At 56.2% G+C, this 24449-nt stretch overlaps 2 protein-coding genes across 2 annotated transcripts; one reads left to right on the top strand and one right to left on the bottom strand.

Annotated features, from left to right (window-relative positions):
• Positions 1-515: 515 nt before the first annotated feature.
• NPW (neuropeptide W) lies at positions 516-12317 on the bottom strand. Its single transcript, XM_036826750.1, has 3 exons — positions 12193-12317; positions 836-1357; positions 516-600 (listed from the first exon to the last, which is right to left on the bottom strand). The coding sequence occupies exons 1-3, from the start codon at positions 12315-12317 to the stop codon at positions 516-518; spliced, it is 732 nt and encodes a 243-aa protein (XP_036682645.1).
• Positions 12236-23967, top strand: ZNF598 (zinc finger protein 598, E3 ubiquitin ligase). Its single transcript, XM_036826385.1, is given in 21 exon segments — positions 12236-12534; positions 17707-17819; positions 18511-18640; positions 18973-19182; positions 19263-19301; positions 19303-19342; positions 19345-19376; positions 19379-19420; positions 19422-19485; positions 19989-20106; positions 20710-20744; positions 20747-20908; positions 21113-21197; positions 21305-22083; positions 22607-22757; positions 22869-22913; positions 22915-23012; positions 23099-23178; positions 23180-23302; positions 23304-23381; positions 23383-23967. Coding segments are annotated over 21 exon segments (2715 nt in total). The 5' UTR covers positions 12236-12315; the 3' UTR covers positions 23455-23967.
• Positions 23968-24449: the final 482 nt, after the last annotated feature.

The raw sequence follows: 24449 nt of genomic DNA, 5'->3' as shown, positions 1-24449 counted from the left end.
TGGGCCTCCTAGGAGGCTGGAGTGGGGGCTCCAGCTCAGCGCAGAGGGTGTGAGCTACTGCTCTCCTCCTCCTGCACACCTTGGTACGTGGCAGCAGGACCCAGGGTCTGACTGCCCTCCCCCCACCGTGGGATACCCCTCCCCTCCTGGGGGACCCTGGGACCTGGTCTGATGACCTCACCCCCTAACAGGAGGGCAGCACTGGCAGAGAAGGGAGAAGGGGACCCAGCCCCCAGCAGAGTCTGCCTCCGTCCCCCATTCTGCCCCGCAAGGACATACACATCTCGGCTGTTGGGGGGAGCTTGACCGGGCCAGCTGGAGGGCTCCTGACATTTGCCAGGGCGTGGGCGCGGCTGTTTGCGCCCCGAAGCTAGATGACAAAGTACACATCGCAGAAGAAAAGGGTCAAACACCGGGGCGCGGCAACTAGGCAGGTTTTATTGACCAGACGACCGGCCTGCTGTCAGAAGACACTCCGCCTGCGTCAGGCGTGGGGGCGCGGGCAGGGGCTGCGATCAGGACGGCTCTGGGGAGAGGCGGGGGCTGGCGAAGGCGGTTCCCTGCGCAGACCATGACTGAGCAGGAGACACTCCGAAGGCTCTGGAAAGAACAGAGAGGACTGTGGGAAGAGGGTTGTGCGACCTCCACTACCGCTACCCCGACTCCCCAGGCTGGAAGAGTAGGGACTGCCCCAGGAAAGCCTTCCTCTACTGGGAGTCGGGGATGGAAAGGTTGTAGGGTGCCCTGTGGGCAGGCAGACGTGCGCTCCGGTCTCAGATCTCCCGAGACACCCTCGTCCGCTGCTGTCCCCGTTCCCCTACCTCTCCCCGCGTACCTGGCCTGCTCTTCAGAGGTCCAGGAGTAGGATCCCAGCCGCAGCTCCGGTTGGGGTGCGGACTTCGGGGCGCGCGGGCTGCGAGGCGCACTCACCGGGAGCCCTGCGCGGGAGCTTCTGCGTCGCACCTCCCACAGTTTCTGAACTCCGGAGGGAAGCAACACAGCATCGCGGGCGGCGGGCCCCCCAGAGACGGTGCTTCTGGCAGATGGCCCCTGGGGGGAGACGCCCAGGCCGAAGCCGTCCCAGGCAAGGGGCCCGGCAGCCGGGCGCGGTGCGCGGCGCCACACGTAGGGCGAGCGGCGCAGCCCCATTAGCAGACCCGCGGCGCGGCCCACCGTGTGGTAGCGGGGACTCGCCACGTGCTTGTACCAGGCGGCGGCGGGCAGCGGCAGCAGCAGCAGCAGCAACAGCAATGCGATCAGCCAGCGGCTCGCAGTGGGCCCCCGCCCGGGGCTCCGCACCCCCGTGCCCCGCGCCAGGGTGCTCACGTTGACCGCCGCCCGGAGGGTGGACCAGAAACTGGCTCAGTCGGGTCTGGGCGCGCCGTGTCGGGAAGCTGGAGTGCGGGAGGCTACAAGCTAGGAGTTGGTGCGGGTGGGTCCAGCTATAACTGCTCGGTGGCCCCGCCCCTGCTCGCCCCCGCGATACCTGAGGGGCTCCCCAAGGGTAGGGGGAGGGATGAAGTGAGAGGAGGAGCCCAGGCTGCGGGGCGGGGACGTGTGTTACTGAAGCACCCTCGCTGAGTGGGCCTCTAGGTTGAATTCATCTTGACGCTCTGCTGGGGGCTCCCCTGCTCCCCTCTCTTAGCCCCCTCTGCCTCTTCCCCCCAAAGAGAGGAACTTCCAGGCATAGGGATGGGGGGACAGGATGTTCCCTGAGTCAGAGCTCTTGCAGCTGGGGGCACAAGCAGAACAAAGACAGGGAGGCCGGCAGAGCCCTACTGGGGTAAAGCAGGAGAGCTGATTGGTGGGGACCCTCTGCACCACTCAAGACCCCTCTGTGTATGTCCCCCCTGGAGGGCTGTTCCCTGTCCTCACCTAACACAGCTATCAAATCTGTTCCCAGACCCATTCCTCTCCTCCCTAACCCCTAGCTTCTCCCCAACAACCCACTTCCCAGCTGTAGCTGGATGGATGCTTGCAACTGCAAGTTTGGCTGCATCAAACCCTCTCTGAGACAGTGGTTAGGTTAGGCTCCCAGAATAAAGAGTCAGCCCCTCATACTGCCTGGGAAGGATAAGCTCTGCAGTCTTCCAGCCTCCTCTTTGGTTATGATCCCCCCCAAAACCACTTTCTCTGTCCAGGGCAGTCTCAGTTCATTTGCCATACCCAACAACCCATGAGTTTGCCCACCTCTGTGCTTCTGTGCCTGGGGCATCCCATCCTTTTCAATCCGGCAAACTCCTACTCATCCTTCAGGATCTTGCTTAAATAACCCTTCTCTGAATAGTCTCCCAGAGTATCCCTCTGTGCCTGCCTGGGCTTAATAGCCCCCTTCCAGAGGGCAGGGCCTGACCCATTCTTGCCTGAGTCCTAAACCAGGGAGGATGCAGCCCCCAAAATAATCACACCTCACCCCAACCCCCAGCAACCACACCACTCACGGGGCACCTTCTAGATCACAGACACCAGGGATCCTGAAATATCTTATTTTGATCTCCAAACAATGCCACATGGTGGGACAATTATTGATTCCATCTACCAATGAAGAATCTAAGGCATGGGGAAAATTAACTTGTTCCAGGTCACCTGTTGGGTAAGCACTAGGGGGAGTGGGGCCCAACCTAGACCCCCAGCCTGAGAGTTCCAGTTTGGGGACCCCAGCTGCAGTGCTCAATGGAAACCTCCCATCCCCCTCCGCCTGTCTCTTCAGCAAAAAGGAGGGGTGATCCCGGGGGCACGGGGGAACACAGTCTGAGTCCGTCCTTCCTCTCAGACCTGCATGTTGGAAGAGGAACAGAGAGGCTGAGGGGTGCCGAGGACGGTGCCTGCTTCTGAGGCATGAGGGGCAGAGAGATTCTGGTGATCCCCTGGGGAGGTCTAGAAGCAGCAGCAGCAGCTCTCCCCACAAAGGCCCTGCAGAGCTGCTGAGAAATGTGTCCTGGAGCCCAGTGACCCAGGCTTGATGGTGGTGGGTGTGGGGGGAGGGGTAAGTGCCTCAACCTCTTCTGCCTCAGTTTCCTCATTTGTAAACTGGGGATAATCCTGGTCAGCTTGCTGTGAGTATTAAAAATCCAGGCTGGGACTTCCCTAGTGGTGCAGTGATTAAGAATCCACCTGCCAATGCAGGGGACACGGGTTCGATCTCTGGTCCGGGAAAATCCCACATGCCGCAGAGCAACTGAGCCCGTGCCCCACAACTACTGGGCCTGCGCTCTAGAGCCTGTGAGCCACAACTACTGAAGCCTGGGCACCTAGAGCCCGTGCTCTGCAACGAGAGAAACCACCGCAGTGAGAAGCCCCCGCACCACAACCCCCCACTCACCAACTAGAGAAAGCCTGCACTCAGCAACAAAGACCCAACGCAGCCGAAAATAAAAACATAATAAAATAAATTTTTTTAAAAAAGGAAAAGAAATCCAGGCTGGGGGACTTCCCTGGTGGTCCAGTGCGTAAGACTCCATGCTCCCAATACAGGGGGCCTAGGTTCAATCCCTGATCGGGGAACTAGATCCCACATGCATGCCACAACTAATAAGTCCGCATGCGAAACTAAGACCTGGCGCAGCCTAAATAAATAAATATTTAAAAAAAAAAATCCAGGCTGGGTCTTGACATCTTGACACTGTGCCTGGCACACAGTAGGCGCTCTATAAATGGCGTGGCTACCATCTAATTGCTGTTGCTATTCTAGCAGCTGCCTAGTCCCCTAAACTGTCAGAGAAATCCCTTTGATGGAGGGGTGACAGCGCTGGGACGAGGCAGGGAGGGGGTACAGAGGAAGCCACCTGTGCACCTGGAGGGGCCTGGAGGACCGCAGGGACCAGTGGGCCGAGTGGAAAGCTGCCCCCTCCCACCTCTGCCTCACTCTCCTGGGGCCCCTCCACCTTGAGAGCTGCCTGGAGTGCTTGGTGGGCGGGCAGTGTGGCACAAGCGGGCTGCCAGGGTCCCCTGGCGCTGCCGCCCCCTCCCTAATAAGGGGATGCAGGGGACTGCAGCCCGGGCAGACAGGGAGCTTCTGCAGGGAGAACGTCATCGATATGAAATCTGATCAATCATGGCCTATGCTGTAATGAACGTTTCTGCGCAATTGGAAAATTTAAGAACTACAATTAGCAGCATGATAAATCTGAAAACGCAATGTTGAGCAAAGAAAAATATGCTCTGCACAATGATACGTTCGGTGTCTGAAGTTTAAATACCGGCAATCCCTCCTGCTTGTTTATGACTTCGAACCAGAGGGAGTGAAAATGTCAGGGTGCAGGTGAAGGATGAAGGCCACATTGGGACAGAGCAGGGCGGCTGCCTGTCAGCTGCAGGTGTACGGAAGGCAGGCAGGGAGGGAGCCCAGGGCTGGGTAAGGGAGAAAAGCACAGAACAACTTGATGGTCCCTGGTGGCTCCTAGTTTGGGGTGCTCAGGAAGAGGGGCTCTGTGCCCTACCCAGCCCTGACCCCAGGGGTCCAGGGACAAATGTCTCTGCCAGCTCTCCCCCACCCAGGACTCTGGAGCCAAAAGTCTATTGCCAGAGGAGGTAGTGGCCCTAATGGTCCATGAGAGCTGCCTTGTCTTTCTGGGGCTCACCACTCCTTTCATCCACACACAGCCCCTTCTAGAAGCTGACTGATCATGGCTTCTGACTGTTTGCACACCACCTCCCCTGACACTGGACTAAGCCCTCCGGAGACTGGGACCACGTCTGCCTCGTACTCACGGCCCCCATCCCAGGCACAGAGCCTGGCTGCCAACAGGAACCCCATCCTAATGACACAGTAAATGAGGAAATCTCTCCATTTTGTCATTTTAAAAATTATTATGTTTTATAATACCAAGGTCATATACGTTATAAGCCAAATGCTAGTGTAAGGGACAAAATAAAGCTGTCTCTATTCCACCCTTTCACATCCCCATCCTGCCCTCCAGGGGCAACTACTTCCAACTCTTTCAGCTATTTTTCCTAGTATTTGCCTCCATATTTTGAAATCATAAACTTAACTGCTACTCTAAAAATTGGTGGTCTTTTTAAGGAGGTATAAGATACTTTGAGTAAAGTGTGCACGTCTTAACAATTGCATGTGTTACATATGCCTACACTTGTGTGCCCACAGCCCAGATCAAGGTAGAAAAGATTTCAGCTCGCTAGGGGGCTCCTTTACCCCACCGCCTAGCCAGAAGCCCCAGAATAACTCATCTATCACCTTGGATAAGAATTTTCTCAACCTCAGCATGGTTGGCATTTGTGAGGCTGTCCTGGGCACGGTAGGATGTTGAGCCGCATCCCTGGCCTTTACTCATTTGTGCAGGCAGCAAAATAGCCCCTCCCCAAAGATAGCTATGCTCTAATCCCTGGAACCTGTGAATATTTACTTAACATGGTAAAGGGGAATTAAAGTTGCAGATAAAATTGAGGATGCTAATCCACTGAATTTAATATAAGCAAAGCATCCTGAATTATCCAGGTGAGCCCAATGTAATCTCAAGGGTTCTTTAGCGTGGAGGAGGGAGGAAGAGTCAGAGAAGGAATGGTGACAATGGAAACAGAGGGTGAAGTGATGTGCTTTGCAGAAGGAGGAAGGGCCACAAGCCATGGGATGCAGGCTCCCCCTAGAAGGTGGAAAAGTCAAGGAAATGGATTCTCCTCTAGAGCCTCCAGGAGGAATGCAGCCCACTTGCACCTTGATTTTATCCCAGTGAGACCCATTTTGAATTCCTGAATTCCAGAACTGTAATATAATGAATTTGGGTTGTTTTAAGCCACTGTGTTTGTGGTAATTTTTTACAGCAACAATAGGAAACTAATGCATCAGTAGATGTCAGTAACAATTCCACCCCACTGTGACAACCAAAAATGTCTCCAGACGTTTCCACGTCTCCTTGAGGCCAAAATCACTTCCAATTGAGAACCACTAACTGAGATTACAAACTGCTGTTTTTAAATTTACCTTTTTTTTAGGCATCAAATGGCTTCCTCCTCATTTATTAAATTTATTTATTTATTTTTGGCTATGTTGGGTCTTCATTGCTGCGTGCAGGCTTTCTCTAGTTGCAGCGAGCAGGGGCTACTCTTCATTGTGGTGTGCGGGCTTCTCATTGCGGTGGCTTCTCTTGGTTGTGGAGCATGGGCTCTAGGTGCGTGGGCTCAGTAGTTGTGGCTCACAGGCTCTAGAGCACAGCCTCAGTAGTTGTGGCACAGGGGCTTAGTTGCTCCGCAGCATGTGGGATCTTCCCGGACCAGGGCTCGAACCTGTGTCCCCTGCATTGGCAGGCAGATTCTTAACCACTGCGCCACCAGGGAAGTCCCATGACTTTCTCCTAATTTAGATGAAGCTTTGGCTCTCTCCCACCCCAGTCACCTCATTTCTCATCTCTCCATCCTCCCAATATGATTTTATCATAATTTTTGGTTGACACTAGTCAGCATTTATATTATTCTGACCATGTAAATATTACTCTTTGCTGAGCCAAGTAGTGTACTATAATTACATTTTTTTCTTGTTGATAGCTGTCTTATTATTTTTCTTTCCTTGTTTTTCTATATTCTTAGTTTGTTATTTCCCCCCAAATGCTCAAAGGAGCTCCAAGCTCCTTGCAATAAATTTTCCTGATTTTCAAGCACACAAGGAGATCACCCACCATCAGTTCCTTATTTACTCTGGAAATCTCCCTCTGGGAGCCCTTGGCCTCCTGCTCCAATCTGGACATCCACTCTCTAAGCCTCTGCACAGGCATCATTTGAATGGGGACATGGGAGCTAAATACTTTGTCCTTTTTATGTTGATGGCTTTATGCGTTGATGGAAAGTTTTTCTAGGTGTATAATTTGTGGATGGAAATCATATTTCTTCAGAAATTGGAGAGAATTTCTAGCTTCCAGTGTCCCAGGATTGTAAGTCTGATTCTCAATCCATCATACAGGTTTTTCTCCCTCCTTACCCCCTCCCTCCTGAAGCTCTCAGGTCCTTTGCTTTATCTGTAGTACTCTGGTATTCCATGATGATGTCCCTCACTGAGGGTCTTTTTTACTTGCTTGGGCCCTTTCAATGTGGAGACTCATGTCCTTCAGCTCTGGCATATCTTGCCTTATTGGCTCTTTGATAATTTGCGCCTCTCCATTTTCTCTGTTCTCTCTGAAATTCCTATTAGTTAGATACTACACTGTCTGGATTCAGACTTCTATCTTCTTATTTTCTCTGTTTTCTATCTAGTTGTCTTGTTCTGCTTGCTGAGAGACTTCCTCAACTTTATCTTCCCACTTTGCTCTTGAACTTTTAGTTGTTGTTAGTTTTGTTTTGTTGGCCGTGCCATGTGGCATGTGAGGTCTTAGTTCCCCGTCCAGGGATCGAACCCATGCCCCCTGCATTGGGAGTGCAGTGTCTTAACCCCTGGACCGCCGGGGAAGTCCCTGTTGTTATGTTTTTGTTTTTGTTTTTGTTTTTTAATTTATTTATTTTTGGCTGTGTTGGGTCTTCGTTTCTGTGCGAGGGCTTTCCCTAGCTGCGGCAAGCGGGGGCCACTCTTCATCGCGGTGCACAGGCCTCTCACTGTCGCGGCCTCTCGTTGCGGAGCACAGGCTCCAGACGCGCAGGCTCAGTAGTTGTGGCGCACGGGCTTAGTTGCTCCGCGGCATATGGGATCCTCCCAGACCAGGGCTCGAACCCGTGTCCCCTGCACTGGAAGGCAGACTCTCAACCACTGTGCCACCAGAGAAGCCCATGTTGTTATGTTTTTAATTTTTAATTTCTAAGGGCTCTTTCTTGTTCTCTGTTTTGTGGTTGTTATGGTTGTTCAAGGCATCTTAGTCTCATTTCATGGAAGGAATATCTTTCTTGTGAATAGCATATATATATATATATACATATATATATGTATATATATATATGTATATATATATATATATGTTTATGATCTGTCTAAAATTTCCTTCTGATCTCTGGGTCTGCTTGTTTTCATCCCTGTATCACACACCACAGGCTTTCCTCATGAGTCTGGAGATCGTTGGTTGCCTGTCCACAGTGTGAGTGAGACCCTACAACACTGGTTGGCTGCTCCTTTTTTGGGGGGCGTGGCTTGCTGAGTGTGGGCTTCACTGTAGGGCAGCTGGACAGCAGGACAGCTTTTCTTTTTTTGACTTAAAACATTAGGTGTTTATTTTTCTCAAGTAACAAGTCTTGAAGATATTAAAACATTTTCCCTTCAGCGTTATCACATATCTTCTAAGGGATAATGAATGAATAAAGGATTTCTCACAGTCATTGTATAACTTAGGTTTCTTCCATATATGCATTACTTAGAGGCTTTCTCACATTCTTCACAACCAGTTCTTTTCACTTAGCATTTGGTTGTATGTCTTAAAGATTGAGAGTTCACTGAAAGCTACTTTACATGGATATCATTAAAAGGGAGTTTACTGAGCATGAGTTCTCTCATGACACCAAAGGGGTAAGGATTTACTGAAACCTTGCCCGCAGACATTGCATTTATACTGTTTTTCTCCAGTATGTATTCTTTTGTGTGCAATGAGATTACACTTTACACTAAAGGATTTTCCACATTGATCACACTCATAGGGTTCCTCTCCCACGTGAGTTCTCATGTGTATTTTAAGGGACACATGCCTGCTAAAAGCTTGTCCACACTCACTGCACTTAAAAGGTTTCTTGTCCCTGGTATGGATTTTCATAGGCCTCCTATGAGATAAGAGACCAAAGAATGTTTTCCCACATTCCTTACATTCATCTTTCATTTTCATGTGTAAAATGAGGAAAGATTTCACTCTGAAGGCTTTTCCACATTGATTACATGTAAAGGTTTTTTCTCCAGTGTGAATTCTCACATGTTCTTTAAGGCATGAATGATCCCTGAAGGCTTTCCCACAGTCATTGCACTTACAGGGTTTCTCTCCAGTATGAATTTTCTTGTGTGTGATAAGGTTGGAGCTCAGCCTAAAAGCTTTTCCACATTGATCACACTTGTAAGGTTTCTCTCCAGTATGTATCCGCAGGTGTATCTTAATAGATGACTTACTACTTAGAGCTTTACCACAATGGCTACATTCAATGGATTTCTCTCCATTGTGGATTCCCTTATGTCTTTTAAAATATGGGAGGATACTGAAGGTTTTCCCACAATCATTGCAGGTATAGGGTTTCTCTCCAGTATGTGTTATCTGGGTATGGTAAGCCTAGAGCTTCTACTGAAGGTTTTGCTGCATTGATTACATTTGTAGGCTTTTTCCCTTGAATGAGTCCCTGAATGTTGTCTGAGAAGTGAGCTATCTTGGAAGGTTTTTCCACAGTCATGGCATTCATAGGGCTTCTCTCCGGTATGAATTCTCTTGTGATGTGTAAGGTAAGAGCTTGAGCTATAGGCTTTCCCACACTGATCACACTTAAATGGTTTTTCTCCAGTGTAGGTTCTCATGTGCAACTTAATGGATGAATGGCTCTGTAATACTTTACCACACTGATTACACTCAAAAGGTTTCTCTCTAATGTGAGTTTTTTCATCCTTCTTAAGGTGTGAGATTGAATTTAAGACTTTCCCCCAGTCACTGCATTCATAGGATGTCTCTTCTGTATGTTGTCTCTTATGCCCAGCTAAGTTAGAACTCTTGAGGAAGGCATTTTCATCTTTTTTACATTCATAAGATTTTTCCCGAGGAAGAATTCCCTCAGGTGGCTTAAGATGTGAAGAATCTCTAAGGACTTTTGCAGAGTCAAGGTATCGATGGAGTTTCTTGCTAGGGTAAATTTTATTCTGAGTAATGCTAGATTTCACACTCAAGGCTTCAACAATTTCACTGCATTGAATGGGATTGCCTCCAAGAGTTTGTTCCTTCTTGCCATTGAGTGTATATTTCTCCAAAATACCTTGTTTTTGCTGTGGTTGTTTGGCTTTAAGGAGAATCAGCTCATCTGAACAGGTATCTTGGTGAATTCTTCTCTCTACTGTCTCCATTTCATCTTCCTGCTCCATCTGGGTGATGAGAGGAGGTTTGCTGAGTTGATGTCTCAGTGAAGCCAAGTTTCTATAGTTCTCCAGCATCACATCTCTGTACAGTTGTCTCTGAGATGAATTCAGCAATGCCCACTCCTCCTGGGTGAAGTCCATGGCCACATCCTCAAAGGTTATTGCGTTTTGTAACTCAGAGTGGAAGTTTTCCATCTCTGTGATCCTCTCATCGGCACAGGAAGGGTCTAGGACAAGCAGAGTACATAGAGTGGACAGATGTGGGGCTGCCATTTTGCAAGTTGGTAAGTAGTAAATATGCTCAGACAGCAACCAGGAGAACAAGGATGCTCCTCTTATTGCTTCTATGATCCACTCCAGGCAGGGCTTGAAAGACACAGAAATCCACAGGTCAGCGAGGTAAGAGCTTGGGCCAGGCTGATGTTCACATACTTCTCAGCTACAGCAAGCTTTCTGTCTGAGGACAGCTTTTCATTCCCTTATGGGGTATGAATATCTTTTTTCTGAGCTGGTGAGTTTCCTTAGTGGAAAATCCTCCAGTCTCCTGCTGAGGGTGAGTTGGAGGTGGATTGGGCCCAGGCCCCCAGACAATGCATGGACTTCCATGCACTCCTGTTTTCAGTCCCACCTTCAGTGAAACTTCTCACCGGGGTTCCCCCAAAGGTCTTAAGGATGCTTTGTAAAATGAGTCACCCTCCACCCTCTTTCTGTCTTTCCACAATTTGCTTACATCTTACTGCTTGCTCCTCTCCTCTTCTTTGTGCTCATGGAAAGATAGTCTTTCATCCCTTTACTGTCCTTTCAGTGGGGTTTTGTGAGGGTGAGATGACACCTGCATGTGGCCAATCCACCAGGTTTAATTGGTGTGATGATCCCTGTTTTGCAAATGGAGGAAGCTAAAGGCTCAGTGAGCTGACCAAGGTCACCAGCAAATAAGTAGTCGAACTGGGGTTTCCAGCCCCCCTTTTAAAAAAATTCTTATTTCTTTTGGCTGCACAGCATGCAGGATTTTAATCCCCTGACCAGGGATCAAACCCGTGTCCCCTGCAGTGGAAGGGCATAGTCTTTTTTTCTTAATTTATTTATTTCATTAATTTATTTTTGGCTGCGTTGGGTCTTCGTTGCTGCGCATGGGCTTTCTCTAGCTGTGGCGAGCGGGGGCTACTCTTTGTTGCGGTGCGCGGGCTTCTCATTGCGGTGGCTTCTCTTGTTGCAGAGCACGGGCTCTAGGCGCACGGGCTTCAGTAGTTGTGGCTCGTGGGCTCAGTAGTTGTGGCTCGCAGGCTCTAGAGCGCAGGCTCAGTAGTTGTGGCGCACGGACTTAGTTGCTCCGCAGCATGTGGGATCTTCCCGGACCAGGGCTCGAACCCGTGTCCCCTGCATTGGCAGGCAGATCCTCAACCACTGAGCCACCAGGGAAGCCCAAGGGCATAGTCTTAACCACTGGTCAGCCAGGGAAGTCCTCCAGCCCATTTCTGATTCTAAAGTCCAAGCTCATCCGCCCACAACACACCGCCTCTTTTCTAGAAGGGTTCAGATCCGGACTAGCCTCCTGTGATAGCAGAAGGGAGGTCCTGAGTGTGCCTGGCCCCCAAGGGTAGTGAGGAGGCCCCCCAACAGCTGCAGAGACCCAAAGTCCCAGGATTCACAACCGTCCAATCAGCAAACCTGCCCTGATGTTTCTCTGCGTCAAGCCTCCGGGCTCAGCTGGGTGGGCCCAGCCATGAAGAGGACAGGTTCTCTACCCGCCTTACTATCGGGACTGGGGGAGACTGCTCCTAGTTCATAGACTGATGTTACCACGTGTTGTCTTTTCTGATAGGGATTGTGTTTGTGTGTGCGCAAGCGCGTGTGTGTGCCCGATGACCACGCCCGTGTGTGTCCCAAATACAAAAGATCTGGGCTGGAAAGAGATTTTGGGCTCCTAATAGGGTTGCAATATTTAGCAAATAAAAATACAGGACTTCTAGTTAAATTTGAATTTCAGATGAAAAACGAATAACACTTTAGTATAAGTATGACCCATCAATATTTGGAGCATTAAACATTTTGCTCTGGGAGGACAGAGCTGGCCCAAGACGAGGGTCGGAGGAGAGGGGGGGCCCGACGCCCGCAGCCCGGCGCCGAACCTGCGGCTGACCTCCAACCCGCCCGCTCTGCCTAGAGCGCCCGGTGCCGGTGGCGACGCTCTAGCCGACGCCTCGCTGAGGCGGAAGTCGTGAGCTCACTTCCGCCAGGTGGAGCCGTTGCTGGGCGGGGCGGTGACGTCGCCCAGGAAGGGGCGGGCCCGCTGGGAGCCAGTCGGTCCCGCGCCCAGCCGCGCCGGCCGGGAGGGGGCCGGATCGCGGACCATGGCGGCGACGGCGGGCCCGGAGGGAAGGCGCGGGGCCCTGGAGGCGGCGGTGGCGGCACCTGAGCGGGGCGGCGGGAGCTGCGTGCTGTGCTGCGGGGACCTGGAGGCCACGGCGCTGGGCCGCTGCGACCACCCGGTGTGCTACCGCTGCTCCACCAAGATGCGGGTGCTGTGCGAGCAGCGCTACTGCGCCGTGTGCCGCGAGGAGCTGCGCCAGGTGAGCTGCGCCGGCAGGGCCGTGTGTCGGGGCAACTGGGCGGGAGCAGGGGCGTGGCCGGGCGGGGCGGCTGGGCACCCGGCGGCCGGAAGGGGACTTTGCCTTCCTGGTGTCCGGCTGCAGGCCTAGTGGCGCCGGCTTCCAAAAGAGAGGCCTGGCGGGGCCACCCGGGGCGGGGTCCCCATCGTAGGGCCGACTGTGGGGCGTGTGGGGGCGGGAGGCAGGAGGTGGCCGAGCTGATTTGAAGAGGCAGCGGTCCTTGTGGGGACAGAGTCTGGGGGCTTTCCTCCTGAGCCCCGGGAATTCCTGCCGGGCCACAGGAAGGGCATGATCAGACCAGGAGCTCCTAGACCTGCTCATCTTTGGGAGACTATTCATCAGGGGTCTCCATTCCGGTGGAGGCAACAGGGAAAGTGGGCACCTTCCTGTCTGTCCTGGAAGCAGAGGGTCAATCTGGGCTTTTCCAGCCTAGCTGTGTTTCTGGGCCTTTCTGGGTGACGCTGAGCAAACTCCTGAGAATGGCATTTCCACCTATTAAGTGATGGTTGTACTCACCATCACCACCAGAGGGGAAGGCAGAACTACTGAGGTCTCCTCAGGGTGCTTAGTGGGTGGGGATAAAAGTGTCACGAAGTTTTCTTCCTCCTTGCCCGTTCCACCTGGTGGCGGGTTGGGGGGGGGGCTCAGCTCCAGAATGGAGGAGAGGGAGTTTCTGATTGTCCAGACTTAGAAGCCCTAGTGAGGTCAGAGGGCACCACGGAGCTTTCTCCCACCTTCCCCACAATGCCAGCTGCTGGCTGGGAGCACCTAGCTGGAGCTCCCTTGGTTTGCTGTGCTTTGAGATATGTTTGCTTCCAAAGTTGTGAAGTTTCCCTGGTTTGTTCATGGAAAGCTTGGGCTGGTGACATCTGCCAGGGAATCTGACTTTCTTTTTCCTAGAAGTGATGCAGAAACGACATCCTTTCTTCACTTTCTTTTTTTAAAGTAGACTTTTATGTTAAAGGAGCCAAGAAAATGCTGTAATCCCATGAGCACTCTGTGGGCACCCACTCTGTGCCCTCTCCGAAAAAGACACTTGGAGATGCTGTCAGTCTATAATGGGGTGGACAGAGATGCACCCGGACCTGGGAGGGATCTGGGGTGCAGAAGCAGTTGGGGAAACCTTGGGTCTGTGACTTAGTCAGAAGGCGCCTCCCAACTTCACCAGAGCCTGCCTTGCCTTCCAGTCTTGCATAACATGATGTAACTCTTGAATGGCCAGGTTTCCCAGCACACCTGTAGCTTCCTTCCAGGCAGGCAGGCAGGCAGGCAGGCACGCGCAGCGGAGGCCCCGGCCCTGGGCACTGCAGGTCTCACTGAGGAAGTAAGCAGACACCTATATATGGGTGCTGTAGCTAGCATCTGGCCTCTCTCATACCTTGTGGGTCCCACATCCTCCAAGGGCTCTATGGCAAGGGTGTGTGGACATGAGCTTTCAGCTGGCTCCAGCTGGGGTGTGGTTTGGCATCAGGTGCCCTGGCCGAGCCTGGCCTTCCTCTCAGGCCTGCTCCTAGTTGCTAGGCAGCAGGAGGGTGTTCTGGGAAGTTTAGGAAGATGATGCTCCTCTCTATTCATCCTGTTCCCTCTCACTCTTGAACTCTGAACGCTCCCGTATCCCTTCTGTTCCCTTGCTGAGTCCTGCACTGTCCTCTGAATACGTCCTGTGTCCCATGCCTGCTTGGAAATCCCACAGCAGCCCCTAACCTCTGAACCCTGCCTCTCCTCTGTCTCTTTTATGGGACAAGGTCTTCGTAAAACATTGGGAGAAAAGTGTGCCAAAATGCTTTTTGGGACAGGCCAGCTCCGTTTGCTGGTTAATTCCTACATCTTGAACTGGTGCCTCCCTGTGCCGGCCTGGGTGAGGAGCCAGATCAGTTAGATTGCCCAGCACTTGCTCAGGGTGGAGGCCGAGGCAGGCTCCCAGCTGATGGGCAGCAGCAGCACTGGCCTTCAGGGCACGCTGGCTGAGACTGTTGTCAAGTCCTGGGTTCCTGTCTTCCCTGGTCGTATCTTTCCCACAGGCCACTTGCTTCTAAAAGACAATTGTTGTCTTACTTTCCACCTTGCTCTGATCCCCGGTGATGTCGAAGAGGCTTGATGGGGCTGCTGTACAAAGTGGGATGTGTCTGAGCTAGGAGGGGCCACCTGGTACAGCCCCACTGCCCCATTTCATAGGTAGGAATTGGGAGGGGAAGCTGAAGGCAGGTCAGGAGGCAGGACCTGCTGACTCAGGTTATGTATTTCTGTTGTCCCTGCCCCCTCTCCACCAACCTGGTCCTGGCCTGCCTCCTCTGAGAGGACCTGCTTGTCCACATCTGGCTCCTTGGGTCCCTGTACTCTCCCCATCCAGCCGCTCTCACACTGGTCATTGCTGACACCCATCCCCGTCCTCTCACGCACTCATTCTCTGTGAGTGCTTGCTGCACGCTGGGAGTGGGGAGCAGCAAGGCCCCAGGCAGAAACCCCTGTGGTGGGGGAGTCCGAGGGGACTTTCGCCCCCATCTGCCTCTCCTCAGGACCTGATCATCTTGGGGTCCACCCAGAGGCACCCTTGCCCCGTTAGTCATTTACTACCTGGCCCACCCAGGGGCTGCCCAGGACGGTCCCTCCTCAAGTATCTAGGCCTGGCCTGTACTTCTGTCCTTGGACCCATGATCCCCTCCCATCAGGGTGATCACCAGGGCGGGTGGGTCTTGGGCCACACTGGTTGGATCCCTAGTGGGTTCCTGCCCATCCCTGGCCAGGCCACCACACCCTCTTCCTCCTCCATCCATGCAGTTTTGTGTCTCGCCTCCCCCTCTGCCGAGGGCAGGGACACTGGCCATTCCAGGCTGCACTGCCATCCCATTGTCTGGTGCAGGCCTGGGGGGCCCAGTCCTGGTCCCAGCCTGTCTGTAAGGGGCAGTTAGCATTTCCCCATCCCACCCCCCAGCTCCAAACCTGCTCACTCTCATTCTCAAACGAACACTTTCCTTTCCCAAGCCTCTTCTGTGGTTCCAATCTCTTCCTGAGCCAACCCAGTGTCCCCCTTCTGGCGTGGCTCAGGTGTGCCCAGCCTGGGCTGCCCTACCAGACTGCTCGGGAGGAACACCCCACCCAAGCTGACTGTCACTCAGTCCACGGCAAGGGTGCTCACAGCCCAAGGAGAGACACCACCTGTGGTGGATCAGAGCAGACCTCTGAAAGGAGGGTGCCAGGGTGATGGGGTGGGTGGGGGGTGGGGGCGGGGGGCGGGGCCCCTCCCGGCACAGGTTTCTCTGGGAGGGAAGTTGTTCCTCTGCTGAGTCTGTCGAGCTTGGATGCTTGTTGGCAGTTTTGGGGCTCCCCTCGAGGCTGGGGATATGGGCATCGAGTCCCAGTGGTTAGTTCCTCGTGCTCTGTGCTCCTCCAGCAGCATCCTGAGTGGTTCATGGCCCTGCGCCTGCAGGCGCCTATCCCCAGGCAGGAACTGGGGTCTGTGCTGGAAAGGCACCCTTGGGAGTGGTTGGAAGGCAGGGCTGGATGTGGGCTTGCGCTAGAAGGGCAGATCCCATGAGAAGAGGCCATTGGAAGGCTCGGGAACCTTCCCTATGTCCCTTCGGGACCTGTGGAGAAAACCGGGGCAGAGGGTGTGGAGGGTGACCCTTTGGAGGCAGGAGGGTGACCCTTTGGAGGCAGAGCCAAGACCTCCCTGTGAAGATGGGTCACAGGGTGCAGCTGGGATGAGGTGCGCTCAGCGTGTGGCGGGGGCAGGGGTGGGCAGCCACGTTCATCCTGCCCAGCTTTGCCAGACATGGTGACAAGGGGAAGAAAGGCCTGTTGGGGCGCTGCCCATCCCCCCCACCCTGCTCTGACCCTCCAGAATGGCTGTGGCTGGACCATGATGCTTCCCTTGGGCTCCTGTGGGGGCGGGTGGGGGGCAGGCTTGGTTGTTAGCCTGCTCTCCACACCCCCAAGCATGTCCTCACAAGCAGAGGCTGAGCTCCCCATCTCCTTCCCCAGAGCCCCCAGGGAACCAGTTTTAACCACCCTGCTGTTGGGGATGGTGTAACCACCCACTCTCCCCAGCCAGTCCTATGCTTTCCCAGGTTCATGGCCACCCTGGTCCCAGACATCCTCCCTGACTGGGCCTAAACCTAACAGGGGTGATCTTGATGTGGCCTTTGCCAAGGAAAGGCTGTCCCCCCGGGTGTGCTGGTAAGGACTCTGAGCTGAGGCGAGTGGCCAGCTCCAGGCTGGGGGACAGTGGTGGATTGGAAAGGGGCACGGAGAGGAGGAGATGGGCCAGTGTGGTCTTGATGCAAGGCGGAGGGGGCAGAGAGAAAGGGGCTCCCTGCCCTGGAGGGAGCAGTGCCCTTGTTGACTCAGAGGGTAGGCCTGAGCCTGTGTGGGGGCCCTGGGGGCCAGGCTGGGGGCATTGGGACAGGGGTCTGGTCATCGTCCAGTGCCAGGGTCTGTGGAGAGGCAGAGCAGGCTGCCGGGCCAGGCCCAGCAGGCTTTACCTGAGAGAGCTGGAGACCCCTGAGAAGTGGCCAGGCTGCAGAGGTGTCCACATCCAGCACACTAGCTCCTCTGTTTGGCACCCCCAGACAGCCCAGTTAACAGGCAGGAAGCTGGCCAAGAACGGGCGGGGGCCATGTCCGAGTCCTGTGGGGGAACCCTTCTCCCCCTTTGCCATCATGGAAGCATCATGGGTGCGTGGAGGGTAGCCAGGCCTTGACACATGCAATCTGGCCTGGTAGCATTCACTGTTTCCTTAGCTGCTCCTTGGACTGTGTCTCTCCTTTCTCCTGGTGAAAGTCATCCTGTGCCCAATACCCATGTGATTAAGCCCCGGTTTGCCTGGCTGTCTAATCCCTGTCTCTGCCCCTGGGGCGGCCTCTGTCTCTCTGGCAGGTGCCAGTTTGTCTGTGGATGAGTGTGGAGCCGGCTGCCCCCTGGTGGCGAGGCCAGCCGCTGCGTCTCTGTCCTGGCAACCCTAGGTGGGCGGGCTGTGGGTGGGGAGAGGGGCCCGGGCTGGCCCAGGCTGGCAGAGGGTGCTTCCTGCTGGGACCTGCCTCAAGCCTCCCAGGAGGGGCCCTGAGTGCCTCCCTTTCTCCTCAGCCTGACGCGTCCATGGTCCGGCTCACCAGTCTCTTTTGCTTTCGGTTTCAGGTGGTCTTTGGGAAGAAGCTTCCTACCTTTGCCACAATCCCTATCCATCAGCTTCAGCATGAGAAGAAGTATGACATCTACTTTGCTGATGGAAAAGTGTTTGCCTTGTACAGGTGAGAGGGGAATTCTCAGCCTGGGTTGCTGAGGGTCTGTGGGATGCTTTGTGGCGGGGATGGACGCATCTTCGTCACCTCCTCTGCTCCTCACATCCCTCAGCGGCAAGGGGGCACTGGTGTGATGCAGATGTCAGGGCCAGGTGGCTGGTTTCTATCATTGGTTTTCTCTACTGTAACGGGGGATGCTCACAGTCCCCCTTCTGGGGTGGTGGTAAAGAGGGGGCAGTGGGCGACAAGGGGTGAATTCAGGGAAGGCACACAGCCCTGCTTTCTGGGGCTCTTTGAGGTGGTCGGGAGCTCCTGCAAATCAAGCTCTTAGCCTATGGCGGAAAAACCTCATAAAGGGGTACAGTTGTCTTGGGGGTGGTCCTCATCTTCCAGGTGAGGGGGCAGGCCCCTGTGTGGGCTCAGTCATCATGTCCATCTGATGCAGGGTCAGTCTCCTGGATCGTGGACCAGCCCCACCCTGTGGCCTTGTTCAGCTCAGGCCCTGGGCCCAGCACCACCTGGCTCAGTGGTCAGAGTGCTGAAATGCACGGGGGCGCAGTAGCGTCCATCCTCCTGGCTCCTGCTTCCAGTGCGTCTGTAGGGGCGTTGGGTGAGGGGCCGCGGGGAGGTTCTAGTGCCCCTCTGGACAGTGATGCTGAGTGCCCTCGGGGGGGACTGGTGGCTCTCGATGTCTCCCTAGGCAGCTGCTGCAGCACGAGTGCCCACGGTGTCCTGAGCTGCCGCCTTTCGGCCTCTTTGGGGACCTGGAGCAGCATATGCGGAAGCAACATGAGCTATTCTGCTGCAAGCTGTGCCTCAAACACCTCAAGGTGAACCCTACCCCACGACACCTGCCTGGGGATCGGGCATTCAGGGAGCACCTGGTGGAGGTGGGTAGAGGCCAGGCCCAGTAGAGGCTGGCACAGGGTGCTCGGCCAGACAGCTGTGAGCGGCTTTTTGCTGCCTCTGGCCCTGGACAGGCCAGATCCCCAGGGTTCCCCAGCATCCCCAGCTCTCCTGCCTCACAGAGCCTGCCAGGCTGCTGGTGTCTGGGGCTCTGGGGCAGAACTGATGCCACAGGGTCCCCTGCATTGTCGGGCCGTGGGAAGGGGCGGGAGGCCTGGGAGCCCCCACCCCATTCCCAGCCCCCCATTCCCTGCAGATCTTCACATACGAGCGCAAGTGGTACTCGCGCAAGGACCTGGCTCGGCACCGCATGCAGGGGGACCCCGACGACACGTCGCACCGTGGGCACCCGCTCTGCAAGTTCTGTGACGAGCGCTACCTGGATAACGACGAGCTGCTCAAGCACCTGCGTCGCGACCACTACTTCTGCCACTTCTGCGACTCAGATGGGGCCCAGGACTACTACAGGTGGGAGTGGGCACACGGCAACCTTGGGACGCCCAAGCGGGCTGGGCGAGGGCCCCTGCTGACACCCGGTTCCCGGCAGCGGACACGGCGTATCTGCGTGAGCACTTCCGAGAAAAGCAACTTTCTGTGCGAGGAGGGTCGCTGCAGCACCGAGCAGTTCCCCACGCATTCCGCACGGAGATCGACCTCAAAGGGCCCACAGGACGGCCTGCCACAGCCTGAGCCGCGCCGAGGCCCCGCCAGAACCGCCAGATCGACCTGCAGTTCAGCTACACGCCGCGGCACTCGCGCCGGAACGAGGGTGAGCGGGGCCCACCAAGGCAGGGCTCACATCGCGGAGCCCTGCTCTGGAGGCCTCAGACCCAGGTCCTGATCCGACCCTCACGTGTGAGTGGGGACAAGGGACAAGCCTGTTGAGCCTGTGTCCCCCCGGCCATTGAGGATCCCAAGCACCTGAACACGTTGGGACAGGGAGCTCTTCACTGGCTCCTGAAGGGTCTCAGATCTGCTGTTCTGGGGTCCCCGGGGACTCTTCCCCAGGTCAGGAGGATTACTGAGTGCCCACTGTGTGTAGGTCCCTCCTGGGACTGTGGGGCCAGCAGGCCCAGGCCCCTCTCCCAGCCTAGTTCTTGCTCTGACCTGGTGCCTAGGCTAGAGGCCCAGGACCACTGTGAACCCTGAGAGGTGTCTGTGCCCATCCCCCAGGTTCAGGCGCTATGGTGGGTGGGGAGGCCTCTGCTGTCTAAGCCGGAGCACCGGCCTTGGTCTGGCCTGGGCCTGTGATGGGCTGTGTGCTGGCTGCAGGGGTCGTTGGTGGCGAGGACTACGAGGAGTTGGACAGGTACAACCGCCAGGGCCGCACGGGCCGGGCCAGCGGTCGCGGAGCCCAGCAGAGCCGCCGAGGAAGCTGGAGGTACAAGAGGTGGGAGGATTTGCGTGCCGCCAGGACTTAGTTCCCCTGGCACCACCCCTGCGGCAGTGGCAGCAGCCAACAGCTGGGCTGGGGATAGGCACCGCTGTCAGGGGACTTTGGCTTTCTGGCCTCTGGTGTCCTGGGCATGGCAACAAGGTCTACTCGGTGTCCTCAGTGAGGTTTCCTTCACTTTCCCCTAGTTTTAGCCAGTGACCCAGGACCCTGCAGATTGGGGTGGTGAGGGGGGTCCGGGTCACTGGGGGTTCAGTGCAGTTGTGCCGTGAAGCCCCAGCATGGCAGGCATGCACTCAGGCTGGGCTGCCCCCGATGGCCGGGCTGGATCGAGGCATCTGTGGACCCCAAATGCTACTCCAGAGAACAGGGCCGGGTGTTGCCCAGGGAGCCAAAGCTTGAGGCTGGCAGGCGGATGGTCCAGCTCCCTCCACAGCGCCCTCTCCTGGCCAGGGAGGCTGGGCTGGCACCGGTTCCGCTGGCTCCTGGTGGGCAGCCTCCTGGTGTCCAGGCTTCCCAGGGCAAGGCCCCTCCCCAGCCCCTCGTCCTGCACGTCACTGTATTCTGGGCCTTGCCCCAGCCTGAAGTCATCCCATCCCAGGAAGAAGAGGACCGAGAAGTGGCAGCTGCCATCCGGCCTCGGTGGCCGCACAGCAGCAGCAGCAGCAGCAGCAGGACACACGCAGGAATGAGGACCAGGAGGAGGGCAGCAGGCCCAGGAAGGAGGAGGCAGGTGCGCGGGGTCCTGAGGAGCCCCGGGGCCCCCGGCGCCCGCCCCGGACTCAAGGTGAAGGCCCAGGTGAGCGGGCTTCCCTGTAGGCAACTCTACTCTGGCGCAGGAGGTGGGAGGTGGGCTCCTGACCAGCGTGGCGGTGCCCGGACTGGCAGGGCCTCCACCCACAAGGCCAGTGAGAACCCGTGTGCTCTCCAGTCACCCGACAGGGTCTGATCCTGCCCTTCAGCGTTGGTCAGCCCTGACCTAGGGTTCTTTTGTGTCTTGTAGGCTCCAAGGAAGCCTCAATAAATGGTCCTGTGAGCCAAGAGGCCTTGCCAGCAACTGGCTTGGCTGCAGCAGCCACATTCCCAAGGTACATGTGTGCACGAACCGGGGCTCCTATGTAAGGTGGGTGGAGGGTGGGTGCCGGGCAGGCCAGGGCCTGGCAGGCCACTGACCCCTCTTCCCTTCTCGGCACAGTGCTCTCCCGCCCCCCACTTCAAAGCTCAAGGACGAAGACTTCCCCAGTCTCTGTGCCTCCACTTCTTCCCCCTGCTCCGCAGCAGCTGCCCTGGGCCCCATGGGGCTGGCGCTGGCCTACTCTGTCCCCGCCAGGGGCAGGAGCACCTTCCAGGAGGAGGACTTTCCTGCCCTGGTGTCCTCTGCCTCCAAGCCCAGCACTGCCCCCACCAGCCTCATCTCTGCCTGGAACAGCAGTGGCAGCAAGAAGGTGGCGCATCCCGCCCCAGGGGCCCAGTCTGCCAGCGGGGGAAGCCAGCCCTCCAGGAAGGCTGGGAAGGGGGGTAAGGGTGGTAAAAAGAGCGGACTGCCCCGCACGGAGGAGGAGGAGGAGGAGGATGGCCGCTCCGGCCTCACCACCCAGGAGCTGCGGAGTGTGCCCACGACAGTCGCTGTCTCTTCCCTGCTGGCCGTGGCCTCCACCCAGACCTTCACCAAGGTCGGCAAGAAGAAGAAGGTGGGCTCCGAGAAGTCGGGTGCCTCATCTCCCCTGCCACTGCCCCCTGACAAAGATGGGCCCCCCGGGGCTGAGCAGGCCCCCGCGGCCCCCACTGGCAGAGCTGAGGGGTCAGCTGCTGTCATCGTCAACGGACGCACAGAGGGGCTCGTCCCAGCTCGGAGCGCCCCCAAGGAACCCCCTGGGCTCCCGAGGCCCCTGGGGCCCCTCCCCTGCCCCACGCCCCAGGAAGACTTCCCAGCGCTCTGCGGCCCCTGCCCGCCCAGGATGCCCCCGCCCCCAGGTATGTGTGCCTGGCTCAGGCCTGCTTTTGGGCATTGGGAAGGGGCCAGGTTTTTGAGTCAGGCTGGAGCCCCTGGGCCCAAGAGGAGCATAGCTGGAGGTTGTGCAGGTGCAGGTGGGGAGAGATGAGCCTGTGCAGTGGTTTCCAGCTGCCTTGGAAACCTGGCGGCCAAGTCTGGATGCAGGCTCCATGTCTGTGAGCGGCGTGACTTTGGTCTGCCACATAACTTCTCTGCATCCTTTTCCTCCCAGTAAATCAGGGCACTCCTAGCCCCCTCTTGAGATGAAGGCAAATGAGTTAACTTAGGCCAGCATTCGCCACTAGGGAGCACAGCATGCATGCCGGCTTTTGGCATCATCAGGCCCTGGGCCTGCTTTGCGGGGGAGGTGCGGTTGTGGACAAAGCCTGATCCTGACCCTGGTGAGCTGGGCAGCTTATGGGAAGTGGGGGACCAAGGCTTGTCTGCCTGGCCAGCGAGGGTCACGTCCTGAGATCTTCCTGTGTGCCCCCCCATCCTCCACAGGCTTCAACACCGTGGTGCTCCTGAAGGGCGCTCCGCCTCCACCTCCACCGGGTCTGGTGCCCCCCGTCAGCAAGCCACCCCCCGGCTTCTCTGGCCTTCTGCCTAGCCCCCACCCGGCCTGTGTCCCCAGCACTACGACCACCACGAAAGCGTAAGTGTGGGTGGGCCACCTGGCCTCATGCCCCTGTGGGGAGAGTGCCCTCACCTTGGGACCTTGGGCTGAAGCCTCCACCTCCTCCCCATGTCCCGATTCCAAACCCAGGCCAACACCCGTGCCACAGGCCTACCTGGTCCCCGAGAACTTCCGGAAGGAACCTGCAGCTCATCCAGTCCATCAAGGACTTCCTGCAGAGCGACGAGGCCTGCTTCAGCCAGTTCAAGAGCACTCGGGACAGTTCACAGACAGGTCAGGCAGGCGGGGGTGTGTGGGCAGCCCGGCCACTGGGGCCCAGGCCTGGGCCGGGTGTGACTGGGTCTGGCTCTGGGTGGCAGGGCGTGATCTCCGCAGCCCGTATTACAAGAGCTGCCGGGACCTGCTGGGGGAGAACTTCCAGAAGATCTTCAACGAGCTGTTTGGTGCTCCTGCCCGACACGGCCAAGCAACAGGAGCTGCTGTCTGCACACACAGACTTTCGAGGCCGTGAGAGGCCTCCCAGCACCAAGGCCAAGAAGAACAAGAAGAGTGCATGGCAGGCCAAGCACCCAGCAGGCGGGCCTGGACTGCTGCGTGTGCCCCATCTGCCAGCAGGTGCTCGCGCACGGCGATGTCAACAGCCCACCAGGCGCTGCACGCCGCCCGGGACGACGACTTCCCCTCCTTGCAGGCCATCGCCAGGATCCTCACGTAGCTCCCGGACGTAGCTCCTGCCAGCGCAGGCAGGAGCCGCCACACCCATGAGCCTCCTTTCTCCCTCTTCCTCCCTCTGGGCTGCCAGGCAGCCAGGTAAGGGCCCTGGTGAGGCCACCCGCTCAGGCCCTCAGCTGGCCAGCCTGCCAGGGATCACCAGGAAGGCCCGCCCCACCTGTCAGCACACCGTCATGCAGGAGTCCATCCTGGTTTTTCTCCTGGGAACTGGAGAAGACCCCTGCCTCAGCAGCAGGCCTAGTCTGGGTTTACATCTCGTGCTTTTGGAAGGTGCGGGGACGGGAAGGGCTGGGATTGCCAGGGACCTGTGTGTGCTTGTCAGAGCCGGGTGGCCACAGTGGCCCGATCTGGGACTGCCTGAGCCTGAGGGCTGCGGCACTGTGGTCCCTGAGCTGTGGGGCCACGGGTGCTGGAGTCAGATGTTGAGTGTGTTGTGTAAAACAGTGGCTGTTTCGTTATTCAAGAACGTTCAGGATTAAAAGCAGACACGAAATTGTGCTACTTGAAGTTGAATCTTTTTATGAGACTAGCTGAAACTGGGATCTCAAATTGCCTCTGACCTTTTATAAGACAGTTTATCTTCAAATAAATTTATTTTGCAATAATGCACATAGCTGAGCTTCTCTGCCTTCCGGGGTCACCCCACTCAGAGTTGTCAGACACTACAGCTCAGGTGGTCACCAGTGAGTGCTGGGGTGGGGAAGACCTGTGGGGAGAGCTGGGCAGCTGGGCTTGCTCACAGGAAGAAGCAGCCAACCCTAGGCTCCAGTCCTGGAGGTCGAGCACTGCCCAAGCCTTCCAGGAGTAGAGACAGCCATGCTTGACCTACACTGTGTACCCAGTAAAACTATTCTTCCAGAACCTGGGAGTCACACAGACTCGAGGTTTCAATCCATAGACCAGTGAAGGAGCTACTAAAGATCAACAAGAACAATTTAGAAACAGTGCAGGGCATATCTGAAATACTGAAAGAAAATA

This window comes from Balaenoptera musculus, chromosome 15, assembly GCF_009873245.2.
Source record: "Balaenoptera musculus isolate JJ_BM4_2016_0621 chromosome 15, mBalMus1.pri.v3, whole genome shotgun sequence".
NCBI classification, from domain to species: domain Eukaryota; kingdom Metazoa; phylum Chordata; class Mammalia; order Artiodactyla; family Balaenopteridae; genus Balaenoptera; species Balaenoptera musculus.
The sequence above is the reverse complement of the archived record's forward strand: the minus strand, read 5'-3'. Positions and strand labels throughout refer to the sequence as shown.